The 21,914-nt window shown below is 36.8% G+C and overlaps 1 protein-coding gene across 2 annotated transcripts in view; it reads left to right on the top strand.

The window, feature by feature from the left end:
• The window catches only part of TBC1D22A (TBC1 domain family member 22A), a 180,995-nt gene extending 159,728 nt beyond the window's left edge, over nt 1-21,267 (top strand). For both annotated transcript variants that reach the window (XM_054220612.1, XM_054220700.1), the window contains one exon: nt 17,960-21,267. In XM_054220612.1, the coding sequence (XP_054076587.1) occupies nt 17,960-18,088 (129 nt within the window). In that variant the 3' untranslated portion in view covers nt 18,089-21,267. The remainder of the gene's footprint in view (nt 1-17,959) is intronic.
• The last annotated feature ends 647 nt before the right edge of the window (nt 21,268-21,914 follow it).

Raw genomic sequence — 21,914 nt, 5'->3', positions numbered from 1 at the left:
CGATGCAGTGTAGGTCATGAATGAGGAATTATAATGAAAGAATTTGACATTTGATTAACTTTATTTAGGTTTACTTTTCAGAAAGAAATCCATTCCAGTTAAAATGATTTTAGATATTTTTAGCTATTTGGATAGTCTTAGATATTTATTTTTGCTTCCATGAAGACTTTAAATACTCAATTACTTTTTGTTAATGTATCTACCACTTAAAGCTTATCAGAACTCTTCTTAGTGATGGGTTTGTTCTCTTCATGGGTAGGCATCATTGTACACTTGAGAGTGCTATCCAAAGGCCTTTCTTAATTTTCAGGAAGACTCTAAATAGGGAAGCTCCCAGGTATCAGAGGATAATACTGTAAAGAAACTGCAGTTGTCTAGTGGCCACAGTGTGTCCAGCTAACGAGTTATTAATATTGTCTGCAAAAATGGCTTTATTTTCTTTCATGGATTTTCATGACAAACTTGTAACAACACGTAAGTTCTTCCTGGTCTTTGATAATTTTTATCTATCTCAGAAGACTCTGTGATAAGAAAATAATATTGTTATGTTTGTGAAGGTAATATAGTTTTAATTATAAGTATTCAATTCTATCAGCTTTGCTTAGCCAGTATTTTTCTAATGATATTATTTATATAGTTACATATCCAGTATTTTTACTATCAGTTAAGAAGAAAATAGGAAACTTTTTTTTTCCACTGTGTCATTCCTAACAGCTTCGTTGCTGTCTTTATTCCTGAAAAGTGAATCTACATTAGATAACAGACAAGACAATGAAACTGGATTTTATTCTTTGGTTATATTATCTATTTAGTTGATAGATATAAATGTGCAAGATAGTGATTTCATGTTGTGGTCTTTTTTCCTTTTTTTTTTTTAAATTTTAAATAGCATTTAACAGTATCAACAAAAACATAATATGACATCCTACCAGGAGGGCTAAAAAAATATTCATGTTCAAGAGGAGGTTTGTGTAGTGAGCTTCTGGAGGAGACAGTAATTGGCGTGATGCTATTCAGCACTAATAAAACAGGGATAATAAAAATCTGTGGATGACACAGATTTACTGTTCTGACAAAGTAAAGAGAACAGAGCAGTTACATAAACCAATCCTGATCACTGGTTCAGTTGACCTCTTCAAGCAGGCTGTATTGATATAGTCAAATGAAAAATTTTTGCAAATACAGGAGAAGTAGAATTGGTCATGTCTCTGGAGTGAGAGACTGTATCTTGGGATGCGTGGCTTCTGAAGAGCTCCTAGGGGGCATTACGGACAGCTATCTCACGTGGAAGTAATTGGATCCTTAAATTAACGCACATAAGAGCTTGTTTTGCCTTTTGGTGGGTTGTTTCTTGGGTTTTTTTTTTTGGTAATGCTGCATCCAGTTCTGATGTCTGAAGTCAAAGACATAGATATGGGTCAGAGAAGATGACTGAAGTGCTGGACATATTTAGTTTGTCAAAAAGAAAACCAATAGGTGAATTGATTAATATATGAGAAATTTGATAGGAAAAAGATCCTAAAACACTAACAAAATAAGTAATGCATTTCTGCAGCAAATCAGTGTTTTTCCTGAAAGAAAAACAGGTTTGGGTTTAGTTCCTGTTATCTACACAAGAGGTCAGACCAAGATAAGTAATGATCTTTTGTGGCTTTAACGACTACAACTATAGGAATCAGCCCAAAATTTCTGTTGTGTATTTGATAATTAATACTCACACTGGTGTATACAGTTGCTATCATGTATAGATACAGAAAACATCTGAAGTTCTCACAGTTGTTGAAATGATTAAGCAATGAATTGGCCTTAGAGGACAATTTTGAAACAGCAGTTGTAATTTCTAAAACATGTGTAATGTTTCTGCCTTCACGCAATTACGTCTTAAACATTTTGATATCTAGTAGTTTTTACTTATCCTTATGAAGATGTACACAGTGTTAGAACCACATTGCCATTGTAAAATACAAATCTTAAAATTGTGAATCTCTGTAAAGCCTACTTGCAGAGAGAAAGCACTATTTTGTTTAAAAAGGCTTCGATAGTTGTTGAGTAATCACTGCTTTTTTTCATTACTATTTTTCAATTTTTGTCACCATGTCCAATAATATAATTGAACTCAAGAAATGGGTTCATTTTGTTCTGCCAGTAAATTGTGTCCTTCCTTATCTCAGAAGCCTGAAGTAACAGGAAATACACGTATGTTTTCTCTTCTAAGGATGCTGAGACCAGACCCCACACAGGTCCAGCAATGCGTTTTGCAGGCTGGGAGGAACCCCTTGCGAAATCGGGGTCCCCTCTCACCTGCATGTGTTGTCGAGAGTTGTGTTTGGTCTGACTCCTGCTAAAGGAAGGGAAGGATGTGATGCAGGGTGTGTGTAATCTGGAGAGACTTCCTGTAAGCCTTGCTTTATGGCTTGTATTTTACAGAGATGCTGCTAATATCCAAGTTTTAAATCAAATCTTCCACACAATGAAAATCTGATTTTATTGTCCTGTAAGTTTCCAGAAAAAGCACTTTCTGACTACTATAAGGTATTTTTCTCTCATCAACCAATGTTTTTATTTATTTTCAGTAAATACAACAAAGGGATCTCTGTGTTTTCTCCATTTCAATATAAAAAGGATTTTCATGAGCAAAGAAAAAACTCTTGCTCCTCCTGAGCAATTTAAGTGACCTGCTAAACTAAATGCACTGGCAGGGCTTCCATTTAGTTAGTAATTCTCAGCTGTCACTGGAGACATCTCTCTACAAAGAAAACTGTTTTCTTTCCATGTTTATTTCTTCAGCAGAAACTGCTGCATAACAATGTCAATTATTGGCCTTATCAGTGTGTAACCCTGGAGAAGACTAAAATCACAGGAGCCTGTACACTTGACTACCAAACTCAATCAAAACTACTGATAAGAGAACAAAGGGAAACTAAAAGCTTTTTGGAGTATGAGCTGAATAATAGGATGAAGTGACATATGCCTTTCTTTGAGACAAGCAGATGGAGGAGGATTAATTTTCTTTCTTTCAATCTTCTGTTCTCTCCTATGGTTTCCTAAATGCTGGTGCATGTAGAATTTGCTGTCTTACAACAAAATTGTCTCATTGCAATTGCAAGACAGTAAAAATAACAAGAATTAAAATGCCTATTGTTTTGTCATCTACTTGTAAACAAATTGGATTTAAAATTCTTCCAGAAATGCCATTATAGCAGATTTACTATTGCCATCGTAGCCTCCTAGTTAGCTCTTTCAGCTGCCATAAAGATCGAGATCTTTACACATGACAACTCGTTTGCTCTCTCTAGCATTTTTTGCATTATACGTCACTTTGCAAATATAGTAAGAGCTCCCATTTATCCCATAGGCTAATTCTTTTTCTGAACAGCAGCATTTGCTTGCAGTTAGCTGAGTGAATAGCAGGGGTTGCATCCAGTCCTCAGGAGCTGATTCGCTAAAGCTTTGTGTTAATTTTTTTTTTTTCATCCCAATTCTTAAGCACGTGCTTAGTTTCTGGTGCTGATCTGCATAGGACAACAGGTTAAACAGGGGTCTGAAATGCTTAATAGCTGTTGTTCTCTACCACGTCCTTTCTTAAAGATTGCTGCCCTCGAGAAAAGATGACAGAGCGTAGCGCGGAGCTGCCTCTGAATTGCCAGCTCGCAGGCAAGCCTATTAAAGCAAACCGAAATTGCCAGCAGTAATATACCTCTGAAAGTTATATTTCGTGGAGTTGGTGTCTTTATTCTCTTCTGTGAGAAAAGGCCACATCTTCCAAGCTGTGCTATAGTTTCCTCTCTTGGAGATTATGGTGATAAATACAGGAATTCCTCCTCTCATTTGCCTGCTAAGGACCAGATGAGAGATGTAGTCACTGTGGGCAAAGCAGCCTGTCAAACACTTACATTACACCACATAATGCACCACTGCATTATTTTTCCACTAGAAATGTTATTACATTTTTCACCAAACCCTTAAACACCTTTTGGTCATGTTCATTTATTTAAACAAAATGGCATTTTATTCACACGGTATGGTTTTATAAAAGAAATAATTTTGTCAAAAGCCCAATTCTCCAAAGAAAATCAATTTGGGTATAATGTTTTCCTTGAAACCTATTAGGTTTATGTGTTGGTTTGAATCTTTAGGTAGTCACTTCAGGCAGATTTTTCAAGGCTTTTCTCTGAATCTCTGAAGGCCACAAGGCCACAAACCTTTTCTTAATGTAATTTGAATTTTTACAAAACCACATGGGTGTGAGAACACTACGCCTGGGAGAAATACTGCAAGCTATTATTAATATTTAGTATATGTAATACTAGCATCTGTTACATGCGAAAATAATTGTTATGAAAACAGTATTTCTCTATTTATATTGATTTTCCATGATTTTAATAAGATTTGCCCTCACATAGCGGAAATGTAAGGACTTTGACTTGATTTTTAATGACTGATCTGGAGCTGCTTTGCAACTGTCAGAGTGCTCCTGTCAAAGCGCTCTGTTGGGTATCGATACCATGATAGGGAGGGGCCATTGCTTTCAATGTGCAGATTTTTGCGAAGTTTTAGAGTGTAAACTTGTTTATCTCCTTACATGTGTGGACTAGAATTACCAAGAAGAGGTAGTCATGGCCTAAATGCTTTTAGGGCTTTAATCTTGGAAATCTTAAAAATCAGCAGTCGGAAAAGATTAACCCCAGCCCGTTGTCACCCACTGTACTGAAAAGACATTCAGTTCTCTCGTGTTTGTGTCTGGAGGCTGTTCCTTTGTAGATAAGAAAAGAATGAATCCTACATTCAGCTGTTGGTTTGCAAACTTGTATTTTCCATGGATGTTGAGGTGTTCATTGTCTTATATAGAAATTTGATCTCAAATTTTGGTTGGCCAAAGCTGAAGTTACAGATTTCTATTTTTATCAATATAGTGATATGTAAGAAAGGCAACTAAATATTATGTAAATAAAGTGTGCTAGTATTTTAATTCTCTTAGAACCCTAGGGCTTAGGGACATGTACTCTATTTAGAATTATTATTTTTCTGTGGTCCCAATAATATATTCTCTGTCTGTGTGCTTTTGAAAAATTGCATCTCTCTGGGTCTTCCATGAGAATTGTGTGTTTGGGTTTTATGTAATCTCTTCAGAATTATGTTTAACAGCAACAATAGATTAGGTAATGAAGAACTGGCCCTAGCAGAGTATTAAAAGAATGTAGCTTGTTTAATTTTGTAAAACAAAGCTTGAGAGGGAATATGATTATTTTCCAGAATGTGTTTGGATTGCTTCGTAATGGGGATGAAGAATTAAGTCATAACATAATTTTGGTGAAAGTTCAAAACTATATAAATTAGAATCATAGAATCATAGAATTGCTGAGGTTGGAAGGGACCTTTAAGATCATCAAGTCCAACCTTTAACCTACTCTGACAAAAGCCACTTCTAAACCATGTCCCTAAGTGCCCCATCTACCCTTTTTTTAAATACCTCCAGGGATGGTGAATCCACCACCTCCCTGGGCAGCCTATTCCAATGTTTAATAACCCTTTCAGTGAAAAAATGTTTCCTAATATCCAATCTAAACCTCCCCTGACGTAACTTGAACCCGTTTCCTCTCGTCCTATCACTTGTCACCAGGGAGAAGAGGTCAGCCCCCATCTCTCTACAACCTCCTTTCAGGTAGTTGTAGAGGGTGATAAGGTCTCCCCTCAGCCTCCTCTTCTCCAGGCTAAACAACCCCAGCTCCCTCAGTCGTTCTTCATAAGGTTTGTCCTCCAGACCCCTCACCAGCTTTGTAGCCCTTCTCTGGACAAGCTCCAACACCTCAATGTCCCTCTTGTAGCGAGGGGCCCAAAACCGAACGCAGTACTCGAGGTGGGGCCTCACCAGTGCCGAGTACAGGGGGATGATCACTTCCCTAGTCTGGCTCACCACACTATTCCTGATACAGGCTAGGATGCTGTTGGCCTTCTTGGCCACCTGGGCACACTGCTGGCTCATATTCAGCCAGCTGTCAACCAACACCCCCAGGTCCTTTTCTGCCGGGCTGCTTTCGAGCCACTCTGCCCCAATCCTGTAGCGCTGCATGGGGTTGTTGTGACCCAAGTGCAGGACCCGGCACTTGGCCTTGTTGAACCTCATACCATTGGTCTCAGCCCATCGGTCCAGCCTGTCCAGATCCCTCTGCAGAGCCAACCTTCCCTCAAGCAGATCAACACGCCCGCCCAGTTTAGTGTCATCTGCGAACTTACTGAGGGTGCATTCGATCCCTTCATCCAGATCATTGACAAAGATATTAAAGAGAACCAGCCCCAGCACCGAGCCCTGGGGGACACCACTTGTGACCGGACACCAACTGGATTGAACTCCATTTACCACCACTCTCTGGGCATGGCCATCCAGCCAGTTTTTTACCCAGCGAAGAGTATACCTGTCCAGGCCATGAGCAGCCAGTTTCTCCAGGAGAATGCTGTGGGAAACAGGGTCAAAAGCTTTGCAAAAATCCAAGTAGATAACATCCACAGCTTTTCCCTCATCCACTAAGTGGGTCACCTTATCATAGAAGGATATGAGGTTTGATAGGCATGACCTGCCCTTCACAAACCCATGCTGACTGGGCCTGATCACCCTGTTCCACTTCGCTTTCTGAACCATTAGATAAAGTGAAGCACCTTCTATGTAAAATATCAGGAGGTAAAGAGCAGTATATGTTTTCTGACAAAGCTTGATAAATTTATATTACTGTGTGATACGGTAAGATTAATCCTGGTTTGGGTTTTTTGTTGTCCCCAAACAGACTGAAAGATGTCTTGGCAAGCACAGTTGTTAATCACATTTCTTGCATAGTATTTATACCGGTTTAGAATATTTTTATTTTTTAGTATATAGTGTACAGTTGCATTATATTGGGTTAATTTGAATTAATGCTTCAGTCTGATTGTCAATGGAAGGACTTTTGGAACTTCTCTCCAACTGAAGCATCATTTCTTGTAAGAGGTACAAAGGAAATGCCATTTCATATATTTTTCTTTTAAGGCATGAAGGAATGATAGAGATTTGGGGGAGATGTTGGTTTTGTACGTTGAGAGAACCTGTGCAACTTGGATGTTCTCCTGTCTCGTGCCTGCGTGCTTTGCTCAACAAGGAAGCTTAAACGATTTCTTAATGTGAACAGTGGTGTTCTCTTGAGAGCTGAAGGGACTTTTGCGTTATTTGCTATTGATTTTTGTGAGCCTTGTCAGGTTAACTTGGAAATCTTCAGTTACCATGATTCTCTACCAATGTAGAGACATACAACTTTGGCCAGATTCTTTATCTCTCATTTCCTGTAACTGCGATATCTTCATGAAGGTGATTTGGTTCTTCTCTTCCACCGCCAAGTCATTGATTCTCTGTGTTGATGTCCTTAAGTCTGTTAGAAGTGCACAAATGCTTTGTGGGTTTTGACATGGCAAGTGGGGAGCGTTTATTTATTATTCAGAGCGAAACACCTATCTATGGCTTCATGTAGTGTGGGTGATTGAACAATGTAATGGAAATTGCCTCTTTCAGTCTTACATCCCTAGGATACTGACAATATTCCATTTGAATTATGTTTAGGAAATTATTTTTTTTCAGTCCTAAAAATATACTAGTTTAAGTAGCCACTGCATTATGGCATATTTAATGGATGTAAAAATTATATATCTCAGACAGTAGTACTTAAGTTATATGTACAGGCAAATTTTACATCAGCAATCCTTAATATATGTTTTATTCTAGAACAAGATGATATTTTACTCAGAACAATTTATGGTGTGAAATACCATTTTGTCAAAACATACTAATTGCTTTAAGTCTGAAATATATAAAATTTTGGTACACTCTTATCCCTGTGGTTCATTATATTCAATTGGTATGTTACGATTTTCTTTCTTCTTTTTTGCTGAGCTTTTAGCTGTTCATACTACAGTGTTAAAATTTAAGTCACTGTAGAGAGGGGAATATGTGTGAACTTGGAGCTGTACAAACTGTTCCACTTTAAAATGCATTGCCAAATCATGATCAGGAAAACCAAACCAAGAAGAGTAGGTGGCATATGGACTTTATAGAGAGACAGAATTTTAAATTTTCTGTTGGAATCTGCTGCACAAATATTTTGATCTTGCTTGACTACAGAAGAAAATGATAGAATGCAGTAACTTACTCGTTGGCAATTTGTTTCAAAAAGGAAATTCTGCCATAACTGCTGCAGTCTTAATTGGTGCAACAGGTTCTATGTTGGTGTTCGTTTGGTTGTTTTTTTAATAGAATGACTTCTGATCTTCATGACTCTCTGTGCTCTGGATAGTTGTATCTGTTTTCCTTTATTCGCTGCTTTTTACATGGAGCTAGCGAAAAGTGATATACTTGAGCTTTTTTATTTTTATTTATTTGCTATGATATTTATTTTGGTGCATAAGAAGTACACATATCTCCAAATACCAGCAATATGGCAAGAATTCATAAGACAATATGGCAAAAAGCATAATCAGAGTGGTTCAGGACCATTCTACTCAGTGTTGTAGCAATTGGAGCACTGAGAAATCTTCCTGGACGTGGTGCTCAATTGTTATATGAGATTTTTAAAATGGAAGTTCTGTCTTCTCTAATCTAAAAGTAAGGAAGAGGCCAAGACTGTTTTTGTTTGACATTTACATTAGTGTTTGAGTAAGATGACTTCCTCTTCTTTCTTGAATATTGAATATTCTGTATTAGTACCTTAACTACTTTATATTTCACGTGCATATAATTTTGAAGCATTTTGAGGCACTTCAGAATAAAAAGGTATTACAAAAATAAGATGTTTATTTACGGAGTTTAACATCTTTGTAGGTTCTGTGGCAATGCTTGCTTTGTTTTTACGTCTGTGTCCTTAGCTTTGTCTTATAAACTTACAGATAACAACATGTAGATAGTAAGTTTCTTTAAGAAAAAGATCTAACATGCAAATTTGTTTCCTGTTTCAAGATTTAGGGATGGGGGTTACTTCTGGTTTTGTTTTTTGTTTTCATTCGATAGCAAGGACATAACGCTACCTATAAGCTCAGCTAAGATGTGGTCCTTCAATGTACTTTTTTACCATATTAATTTATATATTTTCGTACACGTGTAAATGAAGATGCAAATCTCTCCAGCTACATGAGCACAGCCTCTCTGACATAGTTCTTTAGAACCACGTATTTTATGATTAGCAATTAAGGTTGCTAATGACTTGTGTAAGAGATCCATACCGGATGAAACAGGGCTTTAATTGCTGTTTTAGTGTTTTTAATATGCTGAGTTCAGGAATCCTTTTCAGTAGTCATGAAAAGAAAAACATGAAAGGGAAATGATAAGACCATCAACTTTTCATAAGCTTTCATTTTCAGAACGTTAAGGTGTGTTTCTATGAAGTTCTTATTAGGAATATGAAATCAATTATAAGAATAGCATACTTCTCTATGTTTTCAGAAGATTAATGGGAGATTGTTCAGTTGAAATGAAGAATAAAAAAATGTATATTTGAATTAAAGAATATATATATTATATATTTGAATCAAAGAATTAAAAAATATATACTTGTTGAGAATCACTGTGCACCTGAGTTGCTGAATGTAAGCTGATAGCAGGAGAAATTAACCTTTAACCTATTCAGATATTTTTTTAAAAGTATCCATTTTAAGATGCAACAAGTTTAGTTAGAGCTCTGAATAACCCTTTTTTTCTGTAGTTAGTTTCATATTGTTCTGTGTGCTGTGGTCTATTGGTGAAGATGCCATGGTGTCTGAAAGAAAGGTCAAAATTAAGATAAATAAGAAGGATTGTTTAATAGGCAATTGTTTGGAAAGAATTAATAACTCTTTCCTTAAATTCTAGATGCATAATTTAGGTAACAAACAATAAAGAAATGTACATGGAAAAAAAATCAAATTTAGCATTGAATTTGTGAAATTGAATGTTCACTATTTCAGCAGATATTGGGTTGGGGTTTTTTGTTTGTTTGTTTTTTTCCTCGAAACTGTCACAGGACAGGATGTGACCTTCCACATTCACAGTGGGAGTTCTTGAGTTACACTGATTTATGACTTGCCAAGAACATATCTCTCCTAAATCCTTCAAACTGTGTCTAGTGCAGGCTAACGTGCTCCTACCACTTATCTACCATAGAGATGAACCAGCGTTTCCCCATCTTCTGCTTATCAAAGTTTAAGTTCACCCATAATCTTTGAAATGACGAGAACAAGGAGAGCCTTATTGCATCCAATATCCAAACCGGCCTGTTTTGTGCTATCTCAGCCATCGCTGCTGGCACTGCGTGTGCGCTGTGGTGTGCAGCTTTCCATGCTCAGGAGGCAGCGCAGGTGGTCAGCTGTACCACTGAAGGAGCCAGGTCCTCTTATGCCTCTTAACCTGTACCTGCAACAAATATTTCTTAAGCTGCAATAGATGACCTCTTCCTGCTATCTCTTTAATATTAGATTTTGAAATCTTAGTTTTCTCAATTCCAGCTGTGCCCAATAGGAAAGAAATGCTTTCTCTGACTCAGAGACATAGGTAATTAATAAGATGCACAGCACTCCAGAAATACAGCTCATTATTTGCAACTCCATGTAGCAGGTTAGGACAGCTGGAGAAATAAGAAGTGGCAGCAGCGTAGGGAATATTGCTAAGTGCATTGAAAGAGGAAAAACACTACGCAAGAAAGAAAAGAGAACTTGTCTCAGAGCTAGAGCCCTACTTACTTGGTGCGTTACATACCCGCAGTGAGGGGCAGAGAGAAGGGAAAAGTAGCTCTAAGGCAAGTGAACGAGGTCAGCTGGGCTCGCCGGTGTGTGCTGGACCTGGGCTTTCATGTTACCAGCTGGTGCGTTTGTTACTGCTTTGATAGCAGGCTGAAGGGGGAGGGTTTGGACTGAGCTTGGCTGAGTCCCAAAGCAGCGGGTATACTTCATCCTAAGTATCTGGGAAGAGGATTAGAAGTTGGCATCGTACAGCACTTTACCGACCTGACCACGGCAGCTATTGTAGGGTCTCAGCCAGGCAGGAGCTCCAGCAATCATCTGTCTGCTTCTGCAGAGGGACCGAGTCCACGGACGGGCTGCTCGCTCGGTGCTGGCCATCCGTGCCACCCTTTCCTTTCACACTTGACAATCCCAAATACAAGCAAGTGAAAAAGAATGTTGTAAAGGAAAGAGGAATTAAATGATTCCTGTGTTTCTTTTGCCTGTATGATCATTACATCTGTTTGGAAAAAAAATTTTGAATCATTGTCCAGTTCTGGCTATCTCCGGCACCACATTATACAATTTCCCGTAAAGTCATAGAAACATTTAGAATTCTTTGTATGTATGCATATGGTTTATTTCTGGTTTATAATATCTAAAAAGATAAATGGGCATTTTTCTGGCAATAATTGGTTTCCTCCTCAGCTTGTCTCAGTAGTTCCTCTAAATAAATTTTAGTAGTATTGCACTTCATTAGTTCTTTAAAAGTAAATGCTGTGTTCTAAAATTTCAAGCACAACTTTTGAAAGTACAAATAACTCTCATAAAGAAGCCGTTTAATCAAATTGCCAGCATAAATTTTGCAGTGTTTTATATGTGTGCATAATGTGTAATAGATACAGCTCTTGTTCAAAATACAGCTGTTAGCAATTCCTTGTTAAATAATGAAAGATTATATATAAAGTTAATATACCTTACATTTAGTTATATGCAGTCCTAAAGTATAATACTGAAAAGTTCATGATTGTAATGTAGAGTAGGATTGCAGGTTCTGCCTATTAGGACGAAACGGAGCTGTGGTAGACCAGAAGTACTCAGACCATAATTACATTGCAGTTAGCAGCAGGAAGGATTAACAGCTCTCGTAGAAAAACACTGTATTTTAGGACTGCCTTTATTTGTTAAATTAATAGACCAGTTGCCAGTTTTGACATTCAAAACTAACTCTATTAATTTCCTCAGTATGTTCAAGTTTGATTTTAACTTTAGTTATTGCCATTTTTATGTTAGCTAGAAATAAAAGCACTATTTTATTACTGGTTTTTATGTTCTGTTAAGTTTCTTCTGTTAAAAAAAACCCCCGCAGTTGAACTTTGTCAATAATTCACACAGACAAAAAAGTCTGAACTGAATTTTCAAAGTAAATAAATTTATTTGATTGTCACAGAAGATACCTTTGTGCCCTACTCATTAGAATAACATTTTAATGTTTTATTAACTATCAAGTTATTTGTTCTACAATTGGTTTTGATGTTCCTTCCTTTAAGATCCATGTATGGAGTCAGAGTTGGGGTGACAATAAATAGCATAACAACTATAGATAGCCATTACCAAATAACCAGTGTTATAGCCACATCTTATGCTAAAAATTGTACTAATTAAAGGGATTATAGTGGATTTCATACTATAAGGGGACTTGCTACTGAACCAGATTTCAAAACATGATAGAATTTGCTTTCTTTTGCATCTGGGTTCTGGTTTTTTTTAAGGATTGTTCTAATGGGCTGAGATTTCGTTGGGTTACAATCTCAGTGCAGAAAAAGAGAATGACAACTTCGTAATAAGTATTAAAATGTGTTTTGTGAAGTTTTGTTAGTATTCAGTTTTGATTTAGTTTACAAGGAGCACACCCTGACCATTTTGATTTTAGAGGAAACTGGGGAATGCACTGAACAATAAGGGCTTTGGAAATCATCTTCTTTTTGAGATATCTATCTGGCAGTCTGGTATTTTCTTTTAGATACTTGTATTGGATCTTGTGTGATAAGATTTTTTTTTTTTCCCCTCAAGAATAATCTCGTATCTGACAACAGCCATTGCTTAACAGACAGTGTTACTCCCAGATCTTATTGCTGTAGCATTTAAAAGATAGACCTCATACTTGTACTTTGCATGCTTCTAAAGGTACTTTTATACCACAGCACTAGCAGCAAGTTTGCCGCTGTCTTGTCTTGATTACATGGTGAATAGGATAGTTCTTGAATACATGTTCATTTATCTAAGGAAAATGTCATTTTGAAAGTACACGTACTTTAAAAGTACATTCTATACAGCTGATCGTAAGTGTTTAAACATATATCTTGTAGCATAGTTGAATGTGCTGTATAAAGTCTTTTAGCATATCTTAACATGTCACAAAAACACGTATGTAAAGTATCATGTAAATCCAAATGCAGCTAAAGTAGAGGAAACACGAGTGAAATTGTATAAAAGAAAATTTTTGGTAACAAAAATGTTGAATTTCAAATGTCCTGAAGAATTAGTTCAGACTTGTGGATTAAATACATCAACGTAAACTAGAAATCTCTTACAAAGGATATTAAATACTTCATGCTTAGATCTTTTTTATACTAAGAAATCAGTTTTATATATAGATTTTTAATTTATTCACGGTATGACCCAGTAACGCTGCTATACCAGTCCCCTATATCCTTTCATTCCAAATAAAAAAATACATCCTTCTACTTGTTAGGAAACACACCTTTATTGTTTCCGTAAATGGACCAAACGAGTGAATATATTTAGCAGTTTTTTTGTTGAGCTTTTGTATTTCTTTTCTAATTAAGCCCATGTCCTTTAAAAAAATAAAATACTGAAAAATTTCAGTGTGGAAGGGAGATCCTTCCTTAGACTGCTCTTCTCCCAACTAAAAAAATCCCTTTGTTTCCTCACGCTCTCCTGCTACAACATCTGCCGCAGCCCCCATACCATTTAAGTGGCCCTGTGCTAAAATCTCTTCACTTTTTCTTGTACTTGGTGGGGAGAAGAGCAAATCTAAGTAGTACCTTGATCCTCCTCTGCTATGGGTAGTACCTCTTTCCCCCAGCTGTTGCTCCTCAACGTGGAGACTTGTGATTTCTCAGAGCGGATTTCGTCGGTCGAGACTGAGGCAAGAAAGGAATCAGACTGTTATTTCATTCCCTACAATGTTCAGGGGTTTACCACTCTAGAAAATACTCTTCTTTAAATTTTAAACAGAGGTGAAAGTAAGCAGGGATTAATTTGGGGGGGGGAGGTTATTGTGGTTTTGTGTTTTTTGTTTTTAATTTAACAAAGTTATTCCATAGATGAGGAATTAACTGCTGGTTGTAGGTCCCTCAGATACCTGTGATTCTTTGCAGGAAGAAACCTGCCACTGCCCGAATGGCAAGGAGGAGGGAGGTTGGCAAACGCCTTTCCACAGGGTAGCATGAGAGGGCAAACGCCACGTATAGACCAACCTGAAGCTGTGCTGGCAGGCTGGGCCGTGCGCGAGGCCTTGGTTGGAGGGATGAATATGGCTATTCAGCGCTGTAGGAGTCCAGTGCAACCAGGGCACTCTGTTCGCCTAACGCAAAGGGTGTAATTTTGAGTACATTTGTTGTAGGTGCAGCCAATATATAAACAAACATTGGACTGGGATTTTGGAAACCCCAGCTCTGCTGATGATCTACTGGCTGCCCTGATTCCTCAGCCAGGTGGCATCACAATACCATTTAAATTAAGCAGAAAATAAAATTCTTGCAGGAATATTTTACGAATACTGCTTTTCAGACTCGGTTTTCAGAATTTTCAGACTCCTGTTCTGAAATATACTAGGCAGTTTATCACCGATGAGGGTTTTTTGGTAAATATTAATTCAGTTTCATGATTCATCATATTTCAAAGTGTTTCATATTTTAATTCTGAATGTGGATAGGAGAATGAATTCAAGCAGTTAGCATGGATGCCTTATTTGTGCATGGATTCTAGTGGTTTCTGCTTTATCAGTATGAATCGTTTGTACCACTTTGCACCAGAAGTCTGACCCAGCAAAGTCTTGGCACTGCAAACAGTAAAAGAGCTAATTTCACAAAACTCACTGAATTAAATGCTATGACTTAGAGTTGATTGAAAGTTACTTTTGTACAAGGAGGGAAAAAAAAAAAAAGTCATGGAGGTAGGCATTTATCATCCTTCCACACAACCTTCCTGCTCTGCACTGCTAATTTATTAATCACATTTATCAGCATAACTGTCAAATAAGTAGGCAGAAATTAAAAAAAAAAAAGGTGGGATTTTGGCAGCTGTATAACACTTTGTTAAAAATGTGCTCTCTCAAGTGTAATAGAGACATTCTCATGCTAACTCTGTTGTATTACTACTTATTTGTAATTAAATATATAGTACTGCTCAACTTCTGTCCTTTCTTGTTTCATATTACAAGAACCAGTATAGCAAGACCATGAAATAGATGTAGCCAAAATAATTCTCTCTCTCTCTCTCTCTCTCTCTCTCACACACACAGACACACACACAAAATCATTTTATGTTCATTTCTGCTCCTCACTGTTTCCTGAAATCACAGAATCCTTGCTAAGGGCTTTTACAACCATCTTTCACGAAAGCAGGTGCAGAGGAAGGAGAAGGTGGGACAAGGAAAATAAGACCCTTATGAAGAAGAATTTCACTCTGTACTTAGACGTGATATTGCAGGATTCTGATTTATAGCAGGATAATGGTTGTGGGTTTAATTGCATTCCTGCTTACTTATTCCTGCTCTTTAGAATACATCTTAACAAACACATTCATGCAAAAATATACATATGCACATGCTCACAAATATATGCACATATATAAGTGTGCACAAATTGTCTGCATTTTTTCTGCAAAAATAGAGCACCTAGGAGATACAAGCAGGCTTAACAACTGCACTCATTCCTAAGATTACCTTGTAACTCCCAGCATAAAATTCCACATTCAGTTTGTTGGGATGTAACTCATGTGAAAACTGCCCTTCTGCTGCTTTGCCACAGCTTAAATTTTAAGGAACATGATTGTCAAAGCAATTAAAAGCATGAGACAGAGGATCTCCAGGTGATTTTTTTCTTTGGAAAGTTTAAAACGTGAACTTCATATTTGGCCTAGGGTGTCTTTTGCATCACGTTGGAGGGTTTGTGACCTTTTGGGTCACCATTTATTTAAAAAAAACAAACTAACTTTCCGAGTTTGGTCAAACTACAAGCCTTATAAAATTGTCATTTGCATGAACTCAGGAGAGAGAATGTGTGGTAGTTGATCTTCCGGAGTGTCCTCTCACAGCTGGCAAGTTTCAGGGTACAGATGAGGATTTCAAGCTTTGTGTTGCTGTGGGTCACGTTGGATTTTGGTGCTGTCATCAGAACTGAACATACAGGCCCTGTCCCAGTGAGCTCCGTATTACCTCCGTATTGCCTAAACCTAACACAAGAGAGAGGAAAAACTGACCCGCAGAAAAATATTTTGGGACAAGAAGCCAGAAAAGAGTGGGAAAGCGGGGCTAAGAATTGAGGTGGGACTTGACTGCAACTTGACTGCAACTGACTGAAATAATAATTTGGTTTATAATTTTTTTGTGTATAAATAGAAAAGTAGCTTCTTTTTGCATCAGTGTCAGAGACTTCTCCCCAGAATATCAGGAAGAGGAAAACATCTGAAGTGACTGGGAAGTTTTTGTCAAAAGTCTCAGACTTGGCAGTCAGCCATAATTTTGAGCCTGTATCCAGTTGTGCCCTGAAACAGAATGGCACTTTGGGCAGGCAACAACACAGATGGATATAATGCCCTTTGGACTGTTCGGTGATGGGATAGGAAGCAAACATTTTTCAAGTAACTCTTTTGAAGGATCCTTCAAAGTGCAGTCAGTGGGATTTGATCCTGTGTATCACAGTTCAGCATAGAGCTAGAGTCCTGGGGTTTTGGCCCACAGGAGATTGGGCATATTTTCTGATACCGTGTTGCTACAATAAAACATGTACCCTACAAAAGCCGGAATCCACATTTTAGGACTTTTTCAAATTAAACTCAAATTATCATTTGAAATTACTTTTATTGATTAATTTTATCTGTATTGTTACATAATTAATGTTGAAAGAAATGTAACGGTTGTTTGCTGTACTATATACAATGCATACCTAGAAAGCAGCAGCACCAGTAGTCAGATGTTCTTCATGTTTGCGTGTAGAAAGACTGATTAGGGAAGAGAATTTTAGCACTTCTGCAATGTAGTCAGCAACTTTGCTTTATCTGTAGGTGTCTGCCTCTTACCCACCTCGTAAAGAGGTTATAAAAACATTTAAGGTATTAAAAATTAAATGAATATTTTATAGCTCCTTAAAGAGGAAGTGTAGGTATTCCTCTTGTTCATACCTAGCATAGAGATATTGAAGCGATCTGGGCAACAGATGTTAGAAACTGAAAGTAGGTTGAAGATCTTAAATGTGGAAGATACATGTGGAATTTTTAAAGAACTATATGCAAAACGATACGTGGAAACTTCAAGAGCTTCGTTGGAATTGGCAAGGGTGTAAGAAGTATCAGGGTGCTAAAATAATGTAGGAAATATGGCAAATCTAAAAGAAGACTGGGTCTTATGTTAAACTGGTTTGGACTTACAGAGCTCAAAATTGAATTTCTATACTTTCAAGTGACTGCAACACCCATGAACGTTATATCTCGATTGCCGGCTAGAAAACGGATGTGGTAACGCTATTTACCTCTTAGAAGTCTAATGGAATGGTTCTGATACATTGCACGTGACTCGTTGTTTGTCTGAGTGTGACAAGGGGTCTCCATCCGTGATCGGGGGCACCAGTAGTGCTATAATCATACAAGGGCAAGTGCGGGTACATAGAATTTACCCACCTCTCATTTGGGCAGGGATGCATTCTTTCACTCATAGTACACACAGTGAGTTCACGTCCTTTTTTAAAATTATTTTCTTTTCCTGAACACTAGAAAATAACCGTTTAATACAAGCCAGCTACAATTAATAGCTGATTTCTGAACTGAAAGACTGAATAGCAAGTATTTCTATACAAGCTACAGGAAAATCACTAAACCTAATGGGATCTCAGGTTTGTTTGGGAGACTGAGGTGCTACGTGACTTATTGCTTATAAATAATCATTGTATAAGTAATACATTGTTATCACACTGGTGTTTTAAAACACTTTATTTTTTTTCTCTCCATCTAGGAATTGCTGATATTTTTACAAAATTTGCCCACAGTACACTGGGGAAATGAAGAAATTAGTGTTCTCCTAGCAGAGGCCTACAGACTGAAGTTTGCATTCGCGGATGCCCCCAATCATTACAAGAAATGAATATAAAGAGCCAGAAATCATTACGACCAACGTGTTCTGCAGTATTATGGCATCTGTTGTTCTGGTCGTGCTTTCAGCTCACTGCTCTTTCATTTGAATTAAGATGACCATTAAAATTCTGTTAGAATTTGAAGGATGAGAACAGAATACCAAAGAAATGAACAAAGCGGGATATCAAGTGTTGAATGAACTTAAAAGTGAACTTTTTTGCTCAGCATGAAAAGTGGGTTCAGAAGTCTATCGCATAATTCTCTTCTTCTTTCTGCTTCTCTAATTAAGAGCATTGCACTCTGTCTGATTTATGTCAAGCAATTTTTTGTTTGTACCTAAGACTTAAAACTACTTATGGAACGATTTTGTGATTACTTCAGTTGTCACCTGCCATGACTTTATCAGCCAGTTTTGGTTAGTAAAAGTTATTTACTTTGAGTAGGAAAAAAGACTCTTCATAGTCGTAAAGACCATATGAGACAGCAAGGCCTGTGTTTTGAGGTCCGGTTATAACTCAGAAGACACAGATATTCGCACACCATCTGTTGTTTTTCCATGGAATTAGGTTAGAATACTTCCATAATTTAAGAATATAGAAGGTTGCAATGGAAATTGCTGGCGTTTTCTAAACATTACTCAGTCTTGCAGGGAGCTGTAGAAGCTTTTAGCCATACAAATGAGTTACTTAAAGACGAAGACTCATTTATAGCACTAAAATAAATCCCTCTCTATACATTTTGGAGTGTCTTTAAAATATCGAATGAAATAGAAGACGTGGTCTTGTCAAAGTAATTAAAGCTTTTCTTTCAAGACCTTTCAATTTTTCAGCATGAAAGTTCACTTTTAAGAAACATATTATGAAGCTTGGTTTACAAAGCAAGATATATTTTTATCTCAGTTGTTGCCTTATTCTCCATTTCTAGCATGTTAGAAAAGGAAAATTAATACATCTTTCCAAAGCTTTTTCGTTAAAAAAATTAATACCTTTTTCCTGGTTATTCAGAGGAAGCGAGAAGATAATTCCCAATAACAATAACAGTAACTATATACTCAGATCACTCTTGCGTCATTAGCAGAATAAAAATCCTCTATGACTTTATAGAATTAAATTAATGTTTCGCCATCTAATCGTGGGTTACCGAATAATTTCTTAAAACTTACATCATTTAAGTGCCCTATTTATTTTCAAGAAATCTTTTCAGCTAAGAATTCTGCTGTTGCTTTATTGGATGTAAATAACTCATATTAATTTGTGCCTACCCTACGCGTACAGGTTATTAAGGGTGAGAGTTGCAATAAGCAATATACCGGAAGCTCAGAATTGCTATTCCTCAGTTCAGTTCTTGAGTTGCACAAAAAGTGCAGTGCACTTTTAAGTTTGGGAAGTAAAAGATCCTCGAGAGGTTTTCTCTTATGACTTGTTATTGGAAGATTATTTTCAAGTTCTTAAAAATACGTAGATACATATTTTAAAGAAAGCTTTCTAGATGTGTCAGTTACATTACTTGTTTTAGGGGCCTTCGTTCTTGACACTGACTTTATAATAATTAGGTGTTTCAGGGTAAATAGAATAAAATACGTTTTTACCAACGTGTGATTATGAGATCCGTACTTTAAATTTATATGAAAACTTTGTTAGAAGAGACAAAACTGAATTAATTGAGAAGCGGGAGTGTCTGGTGACTAGGATGCATTTCTGTTCCACTGGTGTCAGCTGCGGTTTTCAGTTGCGTTGGATACAAGTTCAGGCCTCTGAGTTTGCTGCGTTTGTGCCTAGAGTGTGTAGTGGATGGTGTTTCTTAAATGCCCATATACTGTTTTCTGTAGCTTCAGTTCGTCGTCTAATGTATCAAAACTTATCTTTATGTTTACAAAGAATGTCATATTGTGCCTAACAGAATATCTACCAATAACAGAATAAAAGAAACCTGAAATTTATGACCATTTGCTTTAACTTTAGTATCTACAATCATTTGTTAATAGAGATGCATATTATTGTAACGAGAGAAGACACACAGCATTAAATGTGCAATGTTGTAAGGGTTTTCTATAATTAACTTTTTTCTATTACGATGTTATTTAGGTAGTTACATGTAACACGGAAAGTTGACCCAAAGTTGTCTGCTGTGTCAGATGCTCCTGCATAACATTTATGGGACTGGATATATAAAATGTACTTCATCGGGTCCACATAAGTTGTCTGCCATGTCTTCCAAATTCAACAGGTACCTCTTGCTTCCCTTGGAAGAAAATATTACCATTAGAGGTCACATTTACTATTGTGTCTGTGTCAGAAGTTGAATATTGTACTTGAGCACATTGCTTTTTAAGGATAGTGGGAAGTTTCCTAATATAATAACAATGCTTATTTATGTAGGTGTAGACTTTTCTGGAAAATATGATCTAGATATATAAATTGAAGTTATATATCTATACAAATAGGAATAGTAATTCCTATCTGTATATCTTCAGTAAATAGAAGGCCAACATTTATGTAAAATTTCAAATTTTCAATACTTCAAGATTTACATAAAATATTTCATTTTAAAAAAAAACAAAAAACCACCATACATTTAACAATTCTACATCTCAGGTAAAGTGTCATTCCAAACAAAATATTACATAGAGAAGGAAATAACGTTATCATTATTATATCCCATGTACTTATTTTTTTCAAAATTCAAGATTCTGAATATTATAAAATTCCTTTGTAATATGTATTTTCTTATGAAGGAGACATCTTGACACATCACTAGTGAAACCAGGCAGTAATTTCCTAGAACTCATGTGAAATATTGAAATTGTAGTGTCTAAAACGTGTGTTAAAGAATTTCTGTAATAAAAATTTAAACAAGAATGTACAATATAAAAAGATTTATGACAACAGTATTTGAAAAATGTAAATAATAAACAAATTAGTTAACTGTAAATACAGTACATGGAGTAGGATAGAAATGTAAGTTGAAATCTTATGTAACTCTGTAATATGTTATAAGGAATTAGTTTAATTTTTTTTGGCTCAATTCCTTATGGAAAAGCCCATTAATTTGTTTTTAACTTCAGAACTACAAAATAGAAGTATCTGAAGTTCCATTGTATGCTTCTGACAAATATTAACACTGAGGCACCGGTTAAAACTGTAAAACTGATGAAAGATGAGGAAATAAATGCATATTTATGAAGTGCTATATAGAGCGGAAACCTTTTTTTATTGTTTTCATCAAGCACGTTGCATACTACATCAAAGCATGGGTTTGGTGTGTTTATGTTTTACGGTCTCGAAACCCTGTATTGCAAGAGCAAATACAGAAGCAAAACCTCTGTTCTCAGTTCCGTCTCTGCAACTCGCTACCCTTCGATCTTGTGGGTTTTGCAAGTTAATAAGACAGTCAGCTTCCAAAGGTCTGTCTCTGCATATACCGTGTATGTACAAGGTACTGAGCATTTTCAGAAAAGCAGATGAAGATAAATTTGACGCCACAGCAGAGTTAAACTGGGGGGCAAGTGGAGCAAATCGGGGCAAAGCAAACAGAGGTACAGAATTCCGTACGTCTCTGGAGGCGAGGAAGGAGAGGAAGCTTCAGCTCCATGGGGGGAACAGTAAAAGACAGTGAAAGGGTCAGTAAGATCTGGAAACTTAAAGATTATTTGAGTAAATTAACAAGCAAAGAGAGACATCCTGTGCATATAGGAAGCCCAAGTCCCTTATGTCAAGGAAGCTAGTGGGAGACTTCCAATAATCCAGCTGAGTCTGATGAGAAAATGTACTAGCCTGGTTATACGGAAGGCAAAGTTAATAACTTTCCTGTTTAGAACTCCACGCAGCATTCAGGAA

Source organism: Rissa tridactyla, chromosome 1 (genome assembly GCF_028500815.1).
Source record: "Rissa tridactyla isolate bRisTri1 chromosome 1, bRisTri1.patW.cur.20221130, whole genome shotgun sequence".
Taxonomy (NCBI): domain Eukaryota; kingdom Metazoa; phylum Chordata; class Aves; order Charadriiformes; family Laridae; genus Rissa; species Rissa tridactyla.
The sequence above is the reverse complement of the archived record's forward strand: the minus strand, read 5'-3'. Positions and strand labels throughout refer to the sequence as shown.